Below are 23,654 nucleotides of genomic sequence, written 5' to 3'. Positions count from 1 at the left end.
TATGCAATCCTACCGCGGCGATGCAAATCAAAACACTAACACGCGCACATGGTTTGACAAAACCGAAATCATATGGCACATGTCATATGACACCTTGATTTTAAAACTAGCATTGCATTTACTAAAACAAATTTTGGCGTCTAAAATATTGTGCTGCTTGTGGAATAAATTATTTGGAAAAAACTTATTCGGACCCATGGATTGGTAACAGGTATAAAAAATGAATTAGCTGAAAGGTGTCTTGTTTACATGGTAAAGTTAGATACTGTCGAACAAATTTCATCGTAATATAATTTTTCGCCGCCAAATATTTTGGTAAAAATGTATTCAAAAAATGAGGGTGGTATATATTGAGTTTTTACCGAGTTTTTATGCATAACTATATTATACATTGTATATTATTAATAATAAGCAATCACTGGTTGGTGTTTTTTTTTCGAAACCGGCAATTGTCATTCCATCGTGCTGGCAGAGCGCCTCATTGACATTTGTAACTGACGCCGGTAACTGTCATTACGTTCAAGACGCTCGCGCGCTTTACTCTTAGTTTTGTTGAATTAACGTCGTGGCGCGAAATGTTGTGTGTTATTGGGTATTTTGCATAAAAAAGTTGTGAAAAGCAATCTAGTGTCATAGAAAAGTTGTGAAAATCTGTTGCATAGAAAAGTTGTGGAAACAATCTATTGGAAAACAGTGTGGTCTAGTGAAACCAATGTGATCTAGTGAAAACAGTGTGATATAGTGAAAACAGTGTGATCTAATGAAAACAGTGTGATCTAGTGAAAACAGTGTGAAAATAGTGTGCGTTGAAACTATTCGCGTGCAGTTCGATGAGCTGGGTATCGAACCATCCGACGAAATGGTTTACAAATGTAAGCGCTCATCGTAATTTCAAGAATCATGCATGAATCTGTTACAACGCTCATAAATCCTAATCATTCTTCGTTTTCCTTGCAGGCATAGAAATATACATCAACAACGACGTGGATGACCCGCTTGAATTCGTAGAGCAATGGATGGCTTACAGTGTTTCGAAATCGAGTGGTGCTGAACCAACCGTCGCTTACCTCAACGAGATGGAAGCATACGCATTCACGAACAAATCGCGGTAAGTAAGTTGTGGCAAAGATGTTGTATGTTATTGAGTGTTTTCCATAGAAAAGTTGTGAAAAGCAGCCTAGAACATTGTGAAAATAGTGTGCGTTGAAACTGTTCGCGTGCAGTTCGATGAGCTGGGTATCGAACCATCCGATGAAGTGGTTTACAAATGTAAGCGCTCATCGTAATTTCAAGAATCATGCATGAATCTGTTACACCACTCATAAATCTTAATCATATTTCATTTTCTTTGCAGGCATAGAAACATGCATCAACAACGACGTGGATGACCCGGTTGGATACGTAGAGCAATGGATGGCTTACAATGTTTCGAAATCGAGTGGTGCTGAACCAACCGTCGCTTACCTCAACGACATGGAAGCATACGCATTCACGAACAAATCACGGTAAGTAAGTTGTGGCAAAGATGTTGTATGTTATTGAATGTTTTCCATAGAAAAGTTGTGAAAAGCAGCCTAGAACATTGTGAAAATAGTGTGCGTTGAAACTGTTCGCGTGCAGTTCGATGAGCTGGGTATCGAACCATCCGATGAAGTGGTTTACAAATGTAAGCGCTCATCGTAATTTCAAGAATCATGCATGAATCTGTTACAACACTCATAAATCTTAATCATATTTCATTTTCTTTGCAGGCATAGAAACATGCATCAACAACGACGTGGATGACCCGGTTGAATACGTAGAGCAATGGATGGCTTACAGTGTTTCGAAATCGAGTGGTGCTGAACCAACCGTCGCTTACCTCAACGAGATGGAAGCATACGCATTCACCAACAAATCGCGGTAAGTAAGTTGTGGCAAAGATGTTGTATGTTATTGAGTGTTTTCCATAGAAAAGTTGTGAAAAGCAGCCTAGAACAGTGTGAAAATAGTGTGCGTTGAAACTGTTTGCGTGCAGTTCGATGAGCTGGGTATCGAACCATCCGATGAAGTGGTTTACAAATGTAAGCGCTCATCGTAATTTCAAGAATCATGCATGAATCTGTTACACCACTCATAAATCTTAATCATATTTCATTTTCTTTGCAGGCATAGAAACATGCATCAACAACGACGTGGATGACCCGGTTGGATACGTAGAGCAATGGATGGCTTACAGTGTTTCGAAATCGAGTGGTGCTGAACCAACCGTCGCTTACCTCAACGACATGGAAGCATACGCATTCACGAACAAATCGCGGTAAGTAAGTTGTGGCAAAGATGTTGTATGTTATTGAGTGTTTTCCATAGAAAAGTTGTGAAAAGCAGCCTAGAACAGTGTGAAAATAGTGTGCGTTGAAACTGTTTGCGTGCAGTTCGATGAGCTGGGTATCGAACCATCCGATGAAGTGGTTTACAAATGTAAGCGCTCATCGTAATTTCAAGAATCATGCATGAATCTGTTACAACACTCATAAATCTTAATCATATTCCGTTTTCTTTGCAGGCATAGAAATATGCATCAACAACGACGTGGATGACCCGGTTGAATACGTAAAGCAATGGATGGCTTACAGTGTTTCGAAATCGAGTGGTGCTGAACCAACCGTCGCTTACCTCAACGACATGGAAGCATACGCATTCACGAACAAATCGCGGCAAGTACCTAAGCTAGCAAATACCATTGGTGGAAGTGGAATATTAGTAGCATCTCCCCGCTTTGATTTCAAAATGCCCAAGATTACTAGATTAGATTGTTCAACAACAATAATGAAATTTGTTTTGTATATTTTCCAATGCATTTTTAAAGTACATTCTTAAATTTCTCTTCAATTGTTTTCATAATTTATACATTGTATAATTTTAAGAAGAAACAATCACTGGTTGATGTTTTTTTTACAAAACCGGTAATTGTCATTCCATCGTGCTGCGCTCATCGTAATTTCAAGAATCATGCATGAACCTGTTATAACACTCATAAATCGTAATCATTTTCCGTTTTCCTTGCAGCCATAGAAATACTATTGGTGGAAGTGGAAAATAAGGAGGATCTCCACGCTTGGATTATACAATGCCCTACATTAATGCACTTACCGCAATGTGGATTCTATTGAACAAAATGCAATGGAAATGTACGGCTGCTTAACACCAAAGCACAGTAGCCACTCCCGCCATTATTTACCATTAGCGCCATTATTTACCACAAAATTTGATTGAAATGTACAATTTGTTTTTACTGCAAACGATGTATGATATAAGGTTAACACTAGTTTCACATACACACACACACATACATAAGAATTCAAATATATAAATATCTTAAATTAGACTTTTTGAGAGAAGGCAAATGGAACATAAGTGACATGTGATGACATAAAGTTCACTTGTACTATTTTACTTCATAGTATACAGTTTTATGTTGATCCTCGATTCATACTTCAATAATTTAGGCGTGAGCGGCAACATATGCAGTTAAATTAGCATCTCGTTTATTGATGAAGTTGTGGATTTGTAAAACCGATGTTCGGAGTATTCCTTTTGTAAATGGTCATTATATATCATTATATTATATATCATTCATTATATATATCATTATGATTCATTATTATTCATAACTAATCTAATTTAAATTAATATCATATATATCCCTTACAAATTTATATATATTATATTATATATATATTAATATATTCATAACTAATTTACATGTGATGACATAAAGTTCACTTGTACTATTTTACTTCATAGTATACAGTTTTATGTTGATCCTCGATTCATACTTCAATAATTTAGGCGTGAGCGGCAACATATGCAGTTAAATTAGCATCTCATTTATTGATGAAGTTGTGGATTTGTAAAACCGATGTTCGGAGTATCCCTTTTTTAAATGATCATTATTTATATATCATTCATTATATATATCATTATGATTCATTATTATTCATAACTAATCTAATTTAAACTAATATCATATGTATATACCTTACAAATTTATATATATTATATTATATGTATATATATATATATATATATATATATATATATATATATATATATATATATATATATATATATATATATATATATATATATATATAATTATTTTCATAACTAATTTACATGTGATGACATAAAGTTCACTTGTACTATTTATTTATTTTTTATTATGCAGTTAAATTAGCATCTCATTTATTGATGAAATTGTGGATTTGTAAAACCGATGTTAGGAGTATCCCTTTTTTAAATGGTCATTATTTATATATCATTATATTATATATCATTCATTATATATATCATTAGGGTTCATTATTATTCATAACTAATCTAATTTAAACTAATATCATATATATACCTTACAAATTTATATATATTATATTATATATATTAATATATTCATAACTAATTTACATGTGATGACAAAAAGTTCACTTGTACTATTTTACTTCATAGTATACAGTTTTATGTTGATCCTCGATAAATACTTCAATAATTTAGGCGTGAGCGGCAACATATGCAGTTAAATTACACATCTCATTTATTGATGAAGTTGTGGATTTGTAAAACCGATGTTCGGAGTATCCCTTTTTTAAATGATCATTATTTATGTATCATTATATTATATATCATTCATTATATATATCATTATGATTCATTATTATTCATAACTAATCTAATTTAAATTAATATCATATATATCCCTTACAAATTTATATATATTATATTATATATATATATTAATATATTCATAACTAATTTACATGTGATGACATAAAGTTCACTTGTACTATTTTACTTCATAGTATACAGTTTTATGTTGATCCTCGATTCATACTTCAATAATTTAGGCGTGAGCGGCAACATATGCAGTTAAATTAGCATCTCATTTATTGATGAAGTTGTGGATTTGTAAAACCGATGTTCGGAGTATCCCTTTTTTAAATGATCATTATTTATATATCATTCATTATATATATCATTATGATTCATTATTATTCATAACTAATCTAATTTAAACTAATATCATATGTATATACCTTACAAATTTATATATATATTATATTATATGTATATATATATATATATATATATATATATATATATATATATATAATTATTTTCATAACTAATTTACATGTGATGACATAAAGTTCACTTGTACTATTTATTTATTTTTTATTATGCAGTTAAATTAGCATCTCATTTATTGATGAAATTGTGGATTTGTAAAACCGATGTTCGGAGTATCCCTTTTTTAAATGGTCATTATTTATATATCATTATATTATATATCATTCATTATATATATCATTAGGGTTCATTATTATTCATAACTAATCTAATTTAAACTAATATCATATATATACCTTACAAATTTATATATATTATATTATATATATTAATATATTCATAACTAATTTACATGTGATGACAAAAAGTTCACTTGTACTATTTTACTTCATAGTATACAGTTTTATGTTGATCCTCGATTAATACTTCAATAATTTAGGCGTGAGCGGCAACATATGCAGTTAAATTACACATCTCATTTATTGATGAAGTTGTGGATTTGTAAAACCGATGTTCGGAGTATCCCTTTTTTAAATGGTCATTATTTATATATCATTATATTATATATCATTCATTATATATATCATTAGGGTTCATTATTATTCATAACTAATCTAATTTAAACTAATATCATATATATACCTTACAAATTTATATATATTATATTATATATATTAATATATTCATAACTAATTTACATGTGATGACAAAAAGTTCACTTGTACTATTTTACTTCATAGTATACAGTTTTATGTTGATCCTCGATTAATACTTCAATAATTTAGGCGTGAGCGGCAACATATGCAGTTAAATTACACATCTCATTTATTGATGAAGTTGTGGATTTGTAAAACCGATGTTCGGAGTATCCCTTTTTTAAATGATCATTATTTATATATCATTATATTATATATCATTCATTATATATATCATTAGGGTTCATTATTATTCATAACTAATCTAATTTAAACTAATATCATATATATACCTTACAAATTTATATATTTTTTATTCTATATATTAATATATTCATAACTAATTTAAACTAATATCATATATATACCTTACTAATATCTTTACAACAACAACATCGCATAAGGGTTTGAAAGAGAGAAAGAGCGAACAAAAGCGTTCCATAGTTTGTTTTTTTCGCGAGCGCTTTTGCTCATTGATGCTTGCGCTTCCAGGCGTTACATTGCATGAGGGTTTGAATGAGTAAAAGGGCGAACAATAGCGTTACTTAGTTTGTTTTTTTCACGAGCGCTTTTGCTCATTGATGCTTGCGCTTCCAGGCGTTACATCGCATGAGGGTTTGAATGAGTAGAAGAGCGAACCATAGCGTTGCATAGTTTGTTTTTTTTTTCACGAGCGCTTTTGCTCATTGATGCCTGCGCTTCTAGGCGTTACATCGCATGAGGGTTTGAATGAGTAAAAGAGCGAACAATAGCGTTACATTTTTTTCACGAGCGCTTTTGCTCATTGATGCTTGCGCTTCCAGGCGTTACATCGCATGAGGGTTTGAATGTGTAAAAGAGCGAACCATAGCGTTCCATAGTTTGTTTTTTTTTACGAGCGCTTTTGCTCATTGATGCTTGCGCTTCCAGGCGTTAAATCGCATGAGGGTTTGAATGAGTAAAATAGGGAACAATAGCGTTCCACAGTTTGTTTTTTCACGAGCGCTTTTGCTCATTGATGCCTGCGCTTCCAGGCGTTACATCGCATGAGGGTTTGAATGAGTAAAAGGGCTAACAATAGCGTTACATTTTTTTTCACGAGCGCTTTTGCTCATTGATGCTTGCGCTTCCAGGCGTTACATCGCATGAGGGTTTGAATGAGTAAAAGGGCGAACAATAGCGTTACTTAGTTTGTTTTTTTCACGAGCGCTTTTGCTCATTGATGCTTGCGCTTCCAGGCGTTACATCGCATGAGGGTTTGAAGGAGCAAAAGAGCGAACCATAGCGTTCCATAGTTTGTTTTTTTTTACGAGCGCTTTTGCTCATTGATGCTTGCGCTTCCAGGCGTTACATCGCATGAGGGTTTGAATGAGTAAAATAGGGAACAATAGCGTTTCATAGTTTGTTTTTTTCACGAGCGATTTTGCTCATTGATGCTTGCGCTTCCAGGCGTTACATCGCATGAGGGTTTGAAGGAGCAAAAGGGCGAACAATAGCGTTACTTAGTTTGTTTTTTTTCACGAGCGCTTTTGCTCATTGATGCTTGCGCTTCCAGGCGTTACATCGCATGAGGGTTTGAATGAGTAAAATAGGGAACAATAGCGTTTCATAGTTTGTTTTTTTCATGAGCGCTTTTGCTCATTGATGCTTGCGCTTCCAGGCGTTACATCGCATGAGGGTTTGAATGAGTAGAAGAGCGAACCATAGCGTTGCATAGTTTGTTTTTTTTTTCACGAGCGCTTTTGCTCATTGATGCCTGCGCTTCTAGGCGTTACATCGCATGAGGGTTTGAATGAGTAAAAGAGCGAACAATAGCGTTACATTTTTTTTCACGAGCGCTTTTGCTCATTGATGCTTGCGCTTCCAGGCGTTACATCGCATGAGGGTTTGAAGGAGTAAAAGGGCGAACAATAGCGTTACTTAGTTTGTTTTTTTTTTCACGAGCGCTTTTGCTCATTGATGCTTGCGCTTCCAGGCGTTACATCGCATGAGGGTTTGAATGAGTAAAATAGGGAACAATAGCGTTTCATAGTTTGTTTTTTTCATGAGCGCTTTTGCTCATTGATGCTTGCGCTTCCAGGCGTTACATCGCATGAGGGTTTGAATGAGTAAAAGAGCGAATAGCGTTCCACAGTTTGTTTTTTCACGAGCGCTTTTGCTCATGGATGCTTGCGCTTCCACAGATGCCTAGATGCACAGACGCACGTACGCACACACATACAGAGAGAGACAGAGGCACAGGAGCACTAAAGCACAGAGGCACAGGAGCACTAAAGCACAGAGGCACAGTAGCGTAGACGCACGAGAGGCACAGAGATACAGGAGCACAGTTGCATAGAGGCACAGAGAACAGGAGCACCGATGCATAGAGGCACAGTTTCACAGAGGTATCGGGTGCACTGGATTGTACACTGGTATAGTAAAACTGATGCATAGATGTACAGCGGCACTGATCGACTGATGTCCACAGATAGCAGAGAGGCACTGATCGACTGATGCACGGATGCCGAGCCACCGATGCACTGAGGCACAGATACACACATGCACAGAGGCACAGTAGCGTAGACGCACGAGAGGCACAGAGATACAGGAGCACAGTTGCATAGAGGCACAGAGAACAGGAGCACCGATGCATAGAGGCACAGTTTCACAGAGGTATCGGGTGCACTGGATTGTACACTGGTATAGTAAAACTGATGCATAGATGTACAGCGGCACTGATCGTCTGATGTCCACAGATAGCAGAGAGGCACTGATCGACTGATGCACGGATGCCGAGCCACCGATGCACTGAGGCACAGATACACACATGCACAGAGGCACAGTAGCGTAGACGCACGAGAGGCACAGAGATACAGGAGCACAGTTGCATAGAGGCACAGAGAACAGGAGCACCGATGCATAGAGGCACAGTTTCACAGAGGTATCGGGTGCACTGGATTGTACACTGGTATAGTAAAACTGATGCATAGATGTACAGCGGCACTGATCGTCTGATGTCCACAGATAGCAGAGAGGCACTGATCGACTGATGCACGGATGCCGAGCCACCGATGCACTGAGGCACAGATACACACATGCACAGAGGCACAGTAGCGTAGACGCACGAGAGGCACAGAGATACAGGAGCACAGTTGCATAGAGGCACAGAGAACAGGAGCACCGATGCATAGAGGCATAGTTTCACAGAGGTATCGGGTGCACTGGATTGTACACTGGTATAGTAAAACTGATGCATAGATGTACAGCGGCACTGATCGTCTGATGTCCACAGATAGCAGAGAGGCACTGATCGACTGATGCACGGATGCCGAGCCACCGATGCACTGAGGCACAGATACACAGAGGCACAGAGGGATAGACGCACGCACGTACACACATACAAACAGAAGGACAAAGCGAGATACAGATAGAGAGACACAGACACAGACGCATACACGCACGCAGGCATAATAATTTTTTGTTCTTTAAAGGGTTGGATCCGACGCCTCCTGAAGGCTACTATAGGCTCTCCTCCCCAACTCCTACTCAATACGTCCGCGACGTACAGAACGGTAACTTGTCGTCTAAATATCCAAGCTTGGGTATACGGGGAAACCCACCCCCTTGGGCGGATGGACGATAAGGCTGAATTGAGAGGGGGATTAGACTGGTACTAGCAAGTAGTTCATCCCTGAGCATCTATTCTCCAGGTTACGAGCGGCGCGAACCAGCGTCTGTTACCCATGTCAGGGGCGGTTGTACACTTAGTCTTGGCATCCTACGAGACGTAAAACAGCTAGGATGCGTTGTTCCACCGACGACGAGCTAGCTGAGCTGCATGGTAGGCCAGATATCCTGACGGTGGCGATGGCCGGCGTACGCACACACATACAGAGAGAGACAATGAGAGACAGAGAGAGGCATAGAGAGACAGACTATGACAGAGAGAGACAAAGAGAGGCAGAGTGCATTTGATCAATTTTTAAAATCAAATATAATTGAAGAGAGACAACAGCTATTAATGACAAATTACAACAACAACAAACAAATTAATGTTCAGAAAGGATCAACGAGAATCTAACACCATAACTAGCAGGGTATGGACCCCGAAAAGATGTAGATGGCAATGCAAAAGGTATTCAAAGGGAAATTATTCATTATTCATATACCAACAACTATACGTTTATTTTTTTTGGAATTGTTGAAGAATTATTACTTGCAGTGGTTTGAAGTCGAACTACATCATATTAACTGCCTCAAATATACTGAAAAATATAAAAAAAATTACAGTTATTTTTTTATAGAAAGATTGTTTTAGATATTGATTCCGAAGGCTGACTAAAGATGGACATATATAATGGGTATTTTCAAAACAGGGAAGGCTTGAGCTTTTTCTCCAGAGGACAGCACTTGATTAGTTAAAAACAACTCGCATATACTATGCTCAATTAATTCACATTCGACCATCTTCAAAATCGTCTCGCATATCATCATACTCCTGCAGGTGCTTACGGATTGCCGAACTGTCGACCCAGGTTACGAAATCCTGCAGCGTGTGCGGCACTAAGAACGCGAGATCTTTAACCACTCCCACACCAACGCGCACGTGGCCATGCTCGACCATCTTGATCGCATGGGACACGTTTTCCGACATCTTGTTACGCACCAGCACGAGCAAAAGATTCCTGCGCCAGAACGACGATGCACTGATGTTGTTCGCATTCTCCAGATCCCACTTTGTCGGAATTACGCCCATAACGTATAGCTTCTCCAGCAGCAACGCGCTCATTTCCGTTCGAAACGGAATTAGTATTTGCTATACAATTTATGGATTTATGCAAAATTTCACCCCCACCTCTCTCCCACCCAACACATTCAACAACCCCCTCCCACTCCCAATTAAATACATTTTTACCAAAATATTTGTTTGGGAAAAACTATAAACGGTAAAATTTATTCAACAGTATTTAGCTTTACCATGTAAACAAGACATTTTTGAGCTAACCCATTTGTTTTTACATGGTGACGTATACTTGACAGCGCCCAAACTGTCAGGGTCCAGTGAAGAAATGGGGTTGGGAGTATATATTGAGTTTTTACCGTTTTAGTTAAACCACTGCTTGTGTCAGGGAGTGTGCTAGAGGGCGCTAATGTGCACCCCGCAACCATCTGTCGATAAGCAGGGCAACCGTCAAATGGTTAGTTCGGAACTACGTGCGCAAGCGGTCGCCATTCGTCGAATCGGAGAGAAGGACGAATAACGTGGTTGAACGCGAGCTCGAGAGATGTCGGTTTCGTAGCGGTGTAGCGGCTAGCTACTGGGTAAAAGTGTCGAAACGTTTGCTGGTGGTGCCACATTCGCGCAGTGTTCTCTCCTTGCTAGTGTTTCGAGGCCCCCCACTATCCCTCCCTTGCTTCGGACTGGCAGCACTCGAAGGAAGGATGCGAAAAAAGGTTACTTCCCAGCACCACAGGAAGCTGAAGTGAACGGAACGTCGTGTGTGCGGCGATTTTTTTTTTTTGCGAGGCGCTGTGAGAGTGCATGACGTTCATTCCTCCCCCGCCGCCCCCCCAAACCTTCCTCTCCCTGGTGGCTACCTAGTGTTCGCGGTGAAGGTTTTTTCCTCTTGTGTTACTGTGGTGTGATCTCGCTGGCGGTCGCTCGCCATAGTGAAAAGAAGCGGTTTGCCGTGGAAACGGCCGCAAACGTGCACTGAGGCAGCGCGTATAAGTGTGTTTGTGTGTATGTGTTTATGTGTGTGCATATGGTAACTAGTAGTGTGCAGCGTGTGCCCGGTGCGGGGCAGAAGAGTTGAGTTGGAAGCAGCAGCAAACTATCCGCGCAGCATAAGGAGCAGCACGGAAACGTCGTCCGGTGATAGGTGTGTGCGGAGGGGGTTCAAAAATCGTCGGAAAGGAGCACGACGGTGGGGCGCGGGTGCTTAGTGTATGCCGAAGATAGCGCAAGAGTGAGTGAGAGAGGAGACATTCATCGAATCCGGCTCCGTCGTGCAGGAAGGCTAGGGGTATATATATATACATATATATTCGGAAACGTACATATCCACAACGACAACGAAGGAAACGCGTGCACACACGCACACAGCGCACAAATACCAGCTTGCCCGCGGTTGCTCCCTTCTTCTCCTCTTCCTCCTTCTCATCGTCCTCTCTGTGCGGCCCAGGACAGGCTAGAGATGAGCCGATGAGAGAGCGAGCGAGCGAGATGCTGTCGGTGGTTATGTATGCTGGCGCTGGTCCGTGAGAGCGAGAGAGCGCGAGCAGCACACATTGTTTCAGCTGGCAACAAAGTTGGCCACCACTCGACTTGGCGATTGGCGAAAAAAATGGTAATTAAATCAGGATGAATGCTTTCCTCTGTTAACCCGTTCCCTACCCACTATCTGTGCGGTGAATTTGAACGCCGAAAGTGTCGGAAAAACACTACCATTTCCCCATGGAAATCGCCCAAAGAAGCGGTCTTCCTTATGTACGTACTAACCCTTACAAGAGAGAGCCCCGTCGTTCGTTGGTTGGTTTTGCCTTGCGCGCACAAATACACGAGCACACATCGATCATCTCGTGTGCCTTCTGGCGTGCGCGAGTGTGTATGTGTGTACGTGTACGTGGTATGCTTTGCGAGGCGCTAGCAATGGTACGGCTGGAGGAGGAAATATGTGGTGTGTGGAATTATGATGTTTTTTTCTTCATCCGTGCCTGTCAAATGTAATATAACTATGATAACTTCGAAACTAATCCTTCCCTCCTCCGTGCCGCCACTGCGCGGATGTAAAGCAGGGAAGCAAATGCTACGTACCAAAGCGAAAGAAGAGATGTCAAATGGACGTGAGTTTTGTTGATAGAGGTGGCGGGGGGAGGGGTAGTATGGACAGAGGAGGAGCGCTTCTTGTCCGTTGTCACCGAGAGATCATTTTAATTTTTCTCCAGATCACTGATGGCCCCTCATCATCCATCGCCCTGGTCTGCTCCGATTAAGGCGTGTGGGAGGCGGCAGTAATGTGAATAAATTTGCAAACGACAAAGTCGTCGGTATGGATATGGCTCGGCTTAGGCACACACTGGCTGGAGAAAGAAAACTTACCGATGGGGAGACGTTCAACACCACACATCATCATCATCTCGCAAGAAGATCATCATCATCATCATCTTCCTCTCGGCGGGCGCACACACGGCCTGCTGCTGCTGCTGTGTTTGTGCGTTTGTCTCACAGCCTATTGCGAAAGCGAACATGAAATTGAGAGTTTCGTTCGGATGGTGGAGCCTCATCGGGCGATGGTGTGTGCGCTTTCATGCCGGCTAAAACCCCCACAGACGGCTTTGGGGTCGTTCCGTGTATGTAAACGGCGTTGCCGAGAGAGAGAGAGAGAGAGAAGCGAGAAGCTAATGCCTCCGGACACCGATGTGGAGCAAAAAGGCCGGATCCAAAAAGGAAAAATGGTGCGGAAAAAAATGTGCATGAATAAATGGGGAGCCTGGGACTGGTTACAGCGCGCACGCATATGCCGCTTTCTTCTCTCTCGCTATCCTTTTTTATCTCTCTCTCTCTTTTTTATCTCTCTCTCTCACTCTCGCTCTTGCATGTACACTCGCGTTGCCGAGTGCCGCTCCCTTTGTTCGCCGTTTGGATGAGAAGAATTAGAGTGAGAGATGAGTTTTTGACATTTCGTTCGAATCTCACCTTGGAATGACGGACCCGCGGAGGCACGGTACACTGCGAACACACACACACGCACGCACGCGAGCACACGGGCACACATCCTTCGCCCTTGTGGCCGCCGCGGTGCTTTTTTTGTGTGTGGATCGCAGCATACCAGTCGCAGGGGCAATCTGGACGAGATGGAATTTTTTAAAATAGTTTTCCGGCCGGAATCCGTTTTGTTGCGTCCTCCCCCCTTCCTCCGCTGGCAAGGGGGACTTCTTGTCGAGAAAATTCTTCCGGCTGGTTTAGCGGGCGTTAAGGTTTTTTTCTAGTGTAACGCGTGCGCTCGTTAGCCAGCTTGCTTGGCATTAATTAGGTGTAGCCGCGGGATGCGATAAGCGAGCAAAACTTCAACCCAACAATGTTGCCAAAACAGGTGTTACTAATTGCGGGTGTGTGAAAAAGGTTTGGCCGGAGGTTTTTGAACCTCTCGTGCGAAATTAATCCCTCGGTTAAACACCGGGCTTAGAGGTTCGGAAAATTGGCTACTCTCTCGCAGTAGGGCATGCTTGCAAAACAAAAATGAGTAATATTGGCACGTTATACGATCAAGTAGTTAGTGTTTTTTCAACTGTCCACTAGAGCAAGATGAATAGTTGAATATAGTAGACGCGCCCCGGGCCACGACACTGAACACAATGCAAGCAATTAAAGGAAGACTAAACAAACGCGTTAGTTTTGCACTATCGCTTTTACGTCCGTCAACACCCATCTGGTAAGAAAGGACACCTTCTCCGGTTGCCTTTCGTCATCGATAACTATAGCGGAAATGTTCTAACCTTTTTGCGCATGCGAGGCATGTTTGTCAACATAAATCATTCACGTTCAATTTATGAGCGATCGTTCCGAGAAAACTCATTCATTAGTTCTGCATCACTGCTTTTACGACTCGCAGTCATTCTGTTTTCGATTAAAAATCAAATTAAATCCTTCCCACGGCTGCCAAAGTCCTGTACGGAATTGAGTTGAGAAAGATGGGGTCATCTTACTGTTGCTTTGTTATCATGTTAATTATACGAATCGAGAAATTGTGGGTGTTGACCTTTTTTTTAATTAATACGATTCATTTAAAAGTATTTTTTTTTTCTATGATTGCAATACTAGAACCACGTTGCAAGCCTATGGAATGACTGACTGAACTGATTAAACCTATGAGCGCATGCGATAAAAAGACGTGTCTCGAAAGGGTTGATAAAAGGTAGATAAGTGTTCGTCTGAGGCCCGTTCATTGTGCCGCTTCATGAATGAATGTCCGTTCTATGTTTACACCACCCCCCTGTTCGAAGGGGGAGTATATTTGCCCGCGAGGATCAGTAGAGGGAGAAAAGAAGGGCTCATCGCTTGCGTTATATTTCTCTTTTTGCCTGCAATTAGACTAGAACAGTTTTCGCCAACTGTTCTCGATTTTTTAGGCTACAAAAAAACATCCCAACATCATCAGCATTCAATTCTATTCTGATCTTCTTCTTCTTCTTCTTCTTCTTCTTTTTGGATGTAAGGATATGATAATCTATTGTGATAAAGTTTGAGGGAAAAAGAGGTTGACCACGCTGCATTCAAACGATTAATTCTGTACATCTTCTTCTCGCTATTCAAGGCTTTATAATGAAAAATGTGCTTATCTACTTTGAACACCTAGTGTTAGAGCCAATGTATCACACGTGGTCCTATAAAAGACTCAAAACCTGATGCGATTTTATCGACACTGGTGGGCCTAAAGTAAGGATTCGATCATCAGAACCATTTAGAATGTAATGCTTGAAGTGGGACTGTTATTCTGATCAGAAATACGTTCGTCCATTAAACTTTTGACAGCAGTTCCTTCGTTACAGATATGCAAACCAACAGCAAATTTTTATGTATTTAGTTTTGAGCAGAGCAGTTTGGATATTTTAGCGTACATTGCTGAATCGCGCTGGCTCCAAGCGATCGGAATCACACTTCATACGTTCCCCGCACTCCAAGCGCTACAATTTTGTACGAAACGATAGTTCGACCGAGATCCTCAAGTGCGCTCAATGTATAACTTTTTAAGGGTTACTCTCTCTCTCATTTTTTCATTTTTCTTCTTTTTGTACGAACCCCTCGTGGCCAGCATTCATTCAAAAGCCCAGCCGATCTGATCCGTCTGATCTGTCTATAAGCTTAACGATGATCTCATCATAGTTCGCGCGATGAAAGCCTTCTCAGCACGAAATACATCCTGCGTAAGGCACTACGCCAGGGGTCGCCAAGTCCACACAAAACCAAAAAGGACCTCTCACTGTATGAGGGAGGGGTTCACCTGGCTTCAGACGACGGAAAGAATCGCGCACCGTCTTCTCCTGCGAACGGTTTAAATTGAATACCATCTAGGATGCTCCTGGCCGGCCCCATAGGTCGACCACATTTTCATCGGCTTCTATCAACAATTTGCGTACTCTGACAACACCCCGCAGCATTCAACCTTCACACATGCGCGCCGGTTCATGCTCGCGCCGGTTTTTGGTGAAGAAGGAGCAATCCGCGTTCTTTTCACGTGTGTAGGGCTTAATAGCTGATCTTACACCCTCGCGTTCCTCAGGAGTGTCCTGAGGGTGACCGACGGGGATGGAGGACGGCGTGTGTGTGTGTGTGTGTATGTATATTTGGATTTTTTCTTCGGCTCCCCCACACACCCACCCATCGTGTATGTATGTTTTCTAGTCTGGCTGCACTGGCGGAAGTTGCCACCTTTTGGTGACGCGATCATCGCTGATGCCACACACGCGCTAGCGTTTACCCCCCCTTCCCGATCCCTTCCCTTCCCTTAGCCAACCGCCGAGAGTGGCACTTCCTTAGCCTACATTGGGGCTAAGAAAAGAAGCCCGATCACCCTACAACGTGTGTGTGTGTGTGCGCGATGAGAGATAGTACGAGCGAGGGTAGGCGGAGGAAACGAGACAGGGAAAGTGGATGAGATAGCGATCGAAGGGTGGTTTGGTACGCGCAGGCTGGTGGGGGGGGGGGGGTGAGAGATCGCACGAGTGGAAGTGGGGGCGGTTCGCGAGACGATCCGGATCAAATAGCACAATGATGAAGAGGCGGGGGGGGGGAGGGTCAAAGGGGGCTCAGAGTTGTGGTGGGTGTGGACGAAGAGGAGGCGGTGGAAGTGGAGGTGGCCGTACGTGCGCCTGTCGCCTCCTTCCGGAATTCGGCGCAACAGCTTGTGTGTGGGGTGAGAGCAGGGGATGCGGAAGGCGCCTGGGGTGTCGTGGTCCCTGGTTGAAGAGGGGAGGGGGAGGGCGAGAAGCATATGATCTCGCGAAAGGGGTTGTGCGAGAGGGTGGATCGAAGACATCGGAATGGGGGGTGAACCGATGGGGAGCAACCATTGAATTTGTGTGTTAATCACAACCACACACCGACCGACATACACACACACACACATACATTAACCATGTGCAGTGGGGAATAAGCAAAAAAAAAATTGGTCAAGAAATACATATGCGCAGAGGGAGGCGTAAGCCGTTGCTGCTGCTTGATCGAATCTCTCGGTGATGGTGGTGGTGTCGCGGAGGGTAGGGTGGCGCAGAAGTTTTGGCATGTTTGGTTTTTGGGAGGGTGTAGGGGGTGTGTTGAGGTGACGGACGACGGACACTAGGGGGATGGTTGGGGGACTTCGTTTTCATTAAATGAAACGCACACCACCACCTGTGCGCGCTCCCGAGAGAGGGGTTGATTTTGTGTCGCCATCGCGCGCGCATAGGGGCGAAAGTCAATCGAAAAGTCGAATCTAATGTGTGTGTGTGTATGCAAAGTAAGCGAGCAGGGCGTAGAGGGGGACTCGCCACCCTCTCACCAACCAACCCCCGGCATCTAACGTGCTGCTGCTGCTCGAATCTCGTCCCAAAACCTCGCGAGAGAGAAGCTGCTGTGTGTGCCGCGGTTTTTTAGGGGTGTTTTGAGGGGTTGAAAAAAAAAAGTGAAGAAGAAAACATTCATGTGCCTATAGCAGAGAGAGAGAGAGAAAGAGAGAGAGCGCGAGTCCCGAATGGCATCACACACATCCCATCCCAACCCAACCCAACCCCCCAACAGGGAGGGGTTGCTGCGTGTAACATCAGAATAGTTTCTCGGTTACACTCGCGCAAGCGAGATGGATGATGCGAACGCAAGCGAACGGGAACGAGACAGATGAACAGTTTAACTACTCGCTTCGGCGGCGGTGGCTTCATCACCATGGGTGAGGGGAGTCGGGTGGGGTGTGTGTGTGTACTCGCCCGCGGAATAGGGTGGCGTTAGAGAGGGTGCGCGCCGCGGAGAGCGATTTGTCCTTGAGCAAAAGGAACGAACTACACAGGCAGCTCAGCAGCAGCAGCAGCAACAACGCCGCACGGCTTCATGCTCTCTGGCTCTTGTGGCCGGCTCTGTTGCGCTTTACATGCTGCTGTTGTTGTTGTTGTTGTTGGTTGCTCGGTGCTAAACACACGGGGCTACTAAGATGGAACCGGCACGCTTACGGCTAGCGCACGGTTTAAGATGGTTGGTTCACTAGTCGAGCATACTCACGTCAGCTTTGGGGCCGGTTTACGCTTGCAAAAATGGTGCGCATATTGCGAAAGGAATAGCCAAAATGCTCCTGAAGGTGGTACCCGTCCTTTGGCTGCCTGTTCCCATCCCCCCTTCCCTTCTTAACCCTTTCCGTCGTGCGTTTTCAGAGGACTCAATTGAGTGGACCCCAGAAAGAACGCGAACACCCGGAGTTTTTTTGTTTGGTTATTTTGTTGCCGAAAGGCTCTAAAACGCATACACACCGCGGCTGTGGGGCCGTGTCCTCTGTGTGTGTTCGCGCTGGCAACCCGCGGTGTTTCAAGCGGAAGTTGTGTATAGTGCATGACAAACCATCCCAAGCCGGCTTGACTCGGTGTTGCTGTCGGCGGCCTCTCTAGCTGTCAGATTGCTACGGCTGCTCGCGGGGCCTGCTTGCTGGTTGGTGTGCGTGCACGGTCGCGTAGCAAGCATCGCGTAAATATTCTAATATAATATTTTTTAGAAACGCCATTTCTGAACCGCCCGGCGGTCTCGGCTGCTTATTTTGTGTGCCCCGTCCCAGGGGCGGTGTGCGTAATTTGTTCCCGTCGGTGACGACGCTTCTTCGCTTAGAATGTATGCTTCCTGTTCTCGCGTGCCCTTCTATGCTCTTTTGCTCCCTCGCTCTCGCTCACTCTCTCGTGTTCGCTTGGTCTAATTCACTCTGTTTCTCGTTCTCTCTCACTCTCTCTCTCTCGTATGCTTTTTCTGCTATCGTTTGCTAACCGGTATGCTTGGCCATCCGTGTCCATTGCATAATTTGCGCCGCTATGCCCCCGTGTGCGCCGAATGGCCTATGCGCACGAGTTGGTGTGCATGTGTGTGTGGGTATGTTTGTACTTCGTTTCGGGTTTGCTGCTGGTTTGCACAAATAATGTCGATTTCTTATTTCCCAAAAAGCTGCCTGCCTGTGGGACTCTTTTCCATCCGTCAGTGGAACACCACGCGTGATGCTTCTCGGTATATGGGGGTTGGTATTGTATTTGTGTGTGTGTGCTTCTCGATCTATGCTTCGCTTTAGGGGATGAAGAACTGTCACCCGGAGAAAGGCGAAGCAAGCCGTGACCACATAAACGTTGCATAGAAACCGATTGTTGATCGAACACGGTTGCTGTTGCTCTCTCTGTCGCTCCGTCTTTCTGTTGTGTATTTTTTTGTTATTGCTCTAACCGTTTCGGAAGGGAGGGTTTTCTTCATTTTTACATTACACACTTTCAAAACCCCTTCTCTGCGCTCAGCGAGATACAGTTGGCATAAGAGCCTGCACGCAAACGCTCTCTCACACACACACACACACACAAACATAGGCGCGCATGTACCGGGCCGAAATGTGTTCTTTGTCCGGAATGAACCGGTTTTTTTGACAGCACACTTTTCCTGCCATTTTAGGGTGTATGTATGTGTGTGTGGCATTAGCCAAAAGTATGCTGGGAGGGTGGAAAACTGCTCCAAGACAAAAGAGGGTGTGCGCCAACGAGAGAGCGAGAGATCGAAAGGGTGATCACAGGAGGAAATATTGCATACACATCCCGAAATGGGTGAACCCGTGATCCTTCCGGAACACGCGATTTCACTTTCGCAGTTCGAAGAGAAAATTCCCACCCCTTGTCTCCGCCCTCCATCCCTTTTATGGAAGGGCTCTACACTTGCGCGCATCATCGCCTAGCGCTCACTCTCTCTCTCTCTCTCTCTCTCTTTTACGCCCGGCGTTCGAGTGAGACGGAAAAGGGATCGGGACCGGGCGGCGTTAATATAGCTCAAGGTCGCGTCATCCCCGGTACCTGCGCGTGAGTGCAAAAGAGAGAGAGAGAGAAAGAGCACGAGCGAGAACGCGCATAGCGAACGGTGCGCGTCAGTGGGTGCGGTGGGCTGTGGGTGGGGTGGTGTAGTTCCGTTTCTAATGTAAAATTCTCCCCTGCTTCCTTTGTTCTGTTGCGTGTTTTGCAGGAATTGAAGAATTTGATGCGTGTGCCTCGGTTTTCATTGAATTGCGAAGTTGTCCATCCCCCCACCTTTCCGCTCGCTTGCTCCATTGGCTCATAAGCCGGCGGAAGTACGAGGGTTGCATTATTGTATTGTCCAACATTAATGCTCCACCAGAGCAGCATTAGCTGGTGGTATTGTCGCTCTCTTGCAGGCATTCGCCGGGTTACTGCTTCCTTGTTTCCTTTTCCTTTTTTTCCCCCTTCTCGCGCACACGCACACCCACGTACACGTGCTCATATCTGGTCGTTCGCTTTGGTTGGTAGGAAGCTCTTTTGTCAATGAAAAATTTCCTGGAAAAATTCTATTTCCGTCGCTTCCATGTGACCGTGATAAAATACATCTCAATTTTATCCCGTTTCCTGAAGTGTTTTCCCGAATTCCGTACCAGAGAGCGGAACGGATTGAAGATTCCACAAGATGTTGAAGAGATTTTTCCTGTATTTTACATCATCATCCGTTTACGTTTCCACTACCGGTTACATTTGGAAGCGTGGTGGGGGATATTTTGTAAATTGTTGTAATTTTATGAACTTGTTCAAGTAAAGACTATGCAAACGATTTGCAGAGAACTCTCATCGACTGCCCCAGCAGTTGTGTTTGCCTTTCGCCACAGTTTGCCTCACACATTCTGTTGTTTTCTTTGCTAACTAGCCAGCTTCTTTTGCACTTTTCACCCTAGGAACAAACCGGCAAAAATCGGGTCAACGCCATCGGGTATTGCTTTTTTTTTCTTTCTTTTCTTTCTACCACCAACACGAAATGTGAACCCCCCGTGTGGTGTTCGTGCTCTGTCTTTCACTTTTCCTCGTACCCAACGCCAGTCTCGTTCCGGCTCATCTTCTGCCCTGCCTCGGCGTGATGCGGCTTTCTTCGTGTGCGCGTGTAGTTGGTGGTGGTACATCTTCACCACAGATTTTTGTGTTTTTTTTGTTTTCCTCACCGAAGAAAAGGACGCGCACATTAACCGGGGAAAGGTTTGTGCCTATGTTCATTCATGCTTTCACGAGAGAGAGATGGAGCGAAGCCCCACGAAGACGCGAGAGCAGAAGCGTAGGGCGCATGCGCGCCCCCTCTCCGAAATCGGCAGGATGTTTCTCTAGCTGGTTTCGTCTTTTTTCCCTTAAAAATTTCCCACCCGCGGAAGTCTTTGTGTTTCGCATCGCTTTTAGCAAACGGTTAATAATGGTAGTAATTTACATTCTTCCGCGCACGGTAGTCCATTTTGCTTGTTTCGTTATCAAAAAGGATACTTGATGTAAAAAAATTCAAACCAAATGCGGGGATATGGCTACTAGCTACTAGCAGGAGGGTTTCTTGCGGCTTTTCTGCTACCGGTCAGTAGCAGGCGCTTTTCCGGTCACGCACACAAGGGCAGACACGTGCACATTTCGACGCAGGGGGAGGACCCTATGGAAACATCGCTTCCTGTCTGTGCTTTCTCACCTTGAAAATGGATTTACGAAGAGAGAGTGAGAGAGAGACCGAGAGAAAGAGAACCAAGTGGAAAATGTGTGTGTGCGTGCGCGGGAGTGTTGAAGAGAATTTTCCACCACCTGTCACTTTTCCATGATTGCCGCGCCTACTGTGTTCTCTTTTCTGCGGCTAGCCTCGTGCTCGCTCTTTCATTCTTCGCCAACTATGATGTAAATTTGGATCCTTCCACGTGCCAACGAGATATTCAGCTTCTGCTCATCTAACCTCCCCCTCTTTGCTACTCGAACGCGGCAGAAATGGAAAGAAAGGCAGAGAAAGGAGCTGCCCTCTGGCAACTAGCGGCTTCTCGCGACCGGTTGGACTGAAAGTAAGAAACAACTGAAGGAACAAGAAGCAAAAGCGCGAGGGGGCCTTAGTTTCTCTTTTTCTGTCGGACGACGACTCGGACGAGGCTCCGTTGGGTGCATTCCCTCACCGCCTCCATCATTTCCGCACGTAGCTGTGATTTAGGGGTCAAATGTTACCGTTGGCCCTGCGCGCGTACGACTTCTTTATTTTATCTGCTTCTCGGCTTCCTTAAAAACATACGCTCTAAGACCCAGCCGATTGACCGATACTGTTGAAGGGGGACACACCGCTTATTTATTGCCTCGAAGCGTGTTGTTCTCTCGAGCAGCAGTGAGTCATGTAATAAGAAAAAAGGACCGTTGTCAAATCACCTTCAAAGTAGCCGGGTGCATTAACATTACATTATCATCATCGGACAAACCGACGTCGATTAAGCTAGACACAAAACAGACGCACACGCACGGAGTGGGTGGGCAGGAAAGTGCCCGAAGGGTGAGAGGGAGGAGTGATGATGACGTAGCATGAGGCGCAGTCGAAAAAAAAAAACGTATGAGGTAAAACAAAATAGAAAGTCACTCGCCGCGATAAAAGCGGTTTTCAGCTTTCATGCCAACGAATTGCTCCTTGCTTCAAGGACTCGCATCTGTCGGAAGAGAGAAGGTGGGTTTGGGGCCGCTGAGGGCTGACCGCTCTCCAAAAGTATATTTTTAACGATGCCCTCCCGGCTTTATGTCTTTCTCTTCTTTTTTGTTTCATCTTTCTCGCTCTCTCTCTCTCGCTCCTTCTTTCTCGCTCATATTATCTCACTCAATTCTCTCGCTCTCCCACGGGCGGGATAAAACATGAAAACGGCGTTTGTGCAGTGAAAGTGACCGATCAGTGGAGGACCTTCTTTCTCCCACCAGCAGAGTGGGCCTTTTTCGGGCTACATAAGACAACAGAACAGAAGCTAACACGGTTCGACGCGTCCTGCGATTGGCATTTGGCAGAAGGATCTGCTTCAATTTCCTAAAACGCTTCGCAACGAACCGAAACCACCGATTCATGTGCACGTAGGGAAATGTTTTCTCCCGACTCGCCGTATCCTTGTGACCTTGGTTCCTTCCACACCCGAGCGGGCAATTATTTCGAGCGATGAGTCATCGTAACAGTCGCAACCCTTTTAGCTCTTCCAACGGCGGAGAGAGTCAGCCAGGCTGTTCCGTTCAGTTTCTCGTAAATGACAGCGATTGTTGTGAAGGACGAAAGGCGAAAATGTTGCTGGAGTGTGCGATGCATTGTCACTGAATCTTTCTTTTCACGAATCCTGAGAAGAATCATCTGGATTAAGGGTCATTCTTTCTTTCGGCCATTCAAAAATGTTCTGCTCAATGATTGATGACTTAGGATAATAGCATTCCTGCAACACATTCGATTGGACAACTTTTTAACACCTCTGCTTAATCAGTTTAACGTAACTGACATTTTGAAGTTGAGGGGGTTGGAATATACGTCCTAGTTGGACTTAATGCGTTAAAATCCCAACTCTCAATAGAAGTAAAGCCTAAAAAAACGTGTTTTGTGCTGATCAAGGAAGATCGTTTGTCGGAGATCATGTTTCGTAAGCCGTAAAGTACATCAGAAGGGTGCGTATGGCTTTGTAATAAGGAATGCACTCCAAAGTTCGAAATATTTCTTTTGAAATATTGGAATGCGTTCCTTCCAAATGACATCGGGATTTCTATTCCCGACTTGTTCCTTCATTTCTCGCTCTTTCTCCATTCCTTCCTGGAGCGCATGCAACCCCTTATTTCGACCCCTAAATCGGCCACCATTTTCTAGGGGCTTAAACGTGTGCTTATGCAGGGCTCCAC

At 43.8% G+C, this 23,654-nt stretch overlaps 1 protein-coding gene across 1 annotated transcript; it reads right to left on the bottom strand.

Annotated features, from left to right (window-relative positions):
• Positions 1-10,215: 10,215 nt before the first annotated feature.
• LOC128724855 (U3 small nucleolar ribonucleoprotein protein IMP3-like) lies at positions 10,216-14,282 on the bottom strand. The gene is made up of 2 exons (XM_053818576.1): positions 14,262-14,282; positions 10,216-10,578 (listed from the first exon to the last, which is right to left on the bottom strand). The coding sequence occupies exons 1-2, from the start codon at positions 14,280-14,282 to the stop codon at positions 10,216-10,218; spliced, it is 384 nt and encodes a 127-aa protein (XP_053674551.1).
• Positions 14,283-23,654: the final 9,372 nt, after the last annotated feature.

The sequence above is a fragment of the Anopheles nili genome, chromosome 3 (genome assembly GCF_943737925.1).
Source record: "Anopheles nili chromosome 3, idAnoNiliSN_F5_01, whole genome shotgun sequence".
Lineage (NCBI taxonomy): Eukaryota > Metazoa > Arthropoda > Insecta > Diptera > Culicidae > Anopheles > Anopheles nili.
Note: the sequence above shows the minus strand (reverse complement) of the source record. Positions and strands in the feature narration are given on the sequence as shown.

Coding starts and splice junctions, on each gene's coding strand:
- LOC128724855 (XM_053818576.1), bottom strand. CDS start 14,282: ATGCCTCGCATGCGCAAAAAG. Junction 10,579..14,261: donor TGCCTCGCATGCGCAAAAAG/GTTAGAACATTT, acceptor TAAATTGTATAG/CAAATACTAATTCCGTTTCG.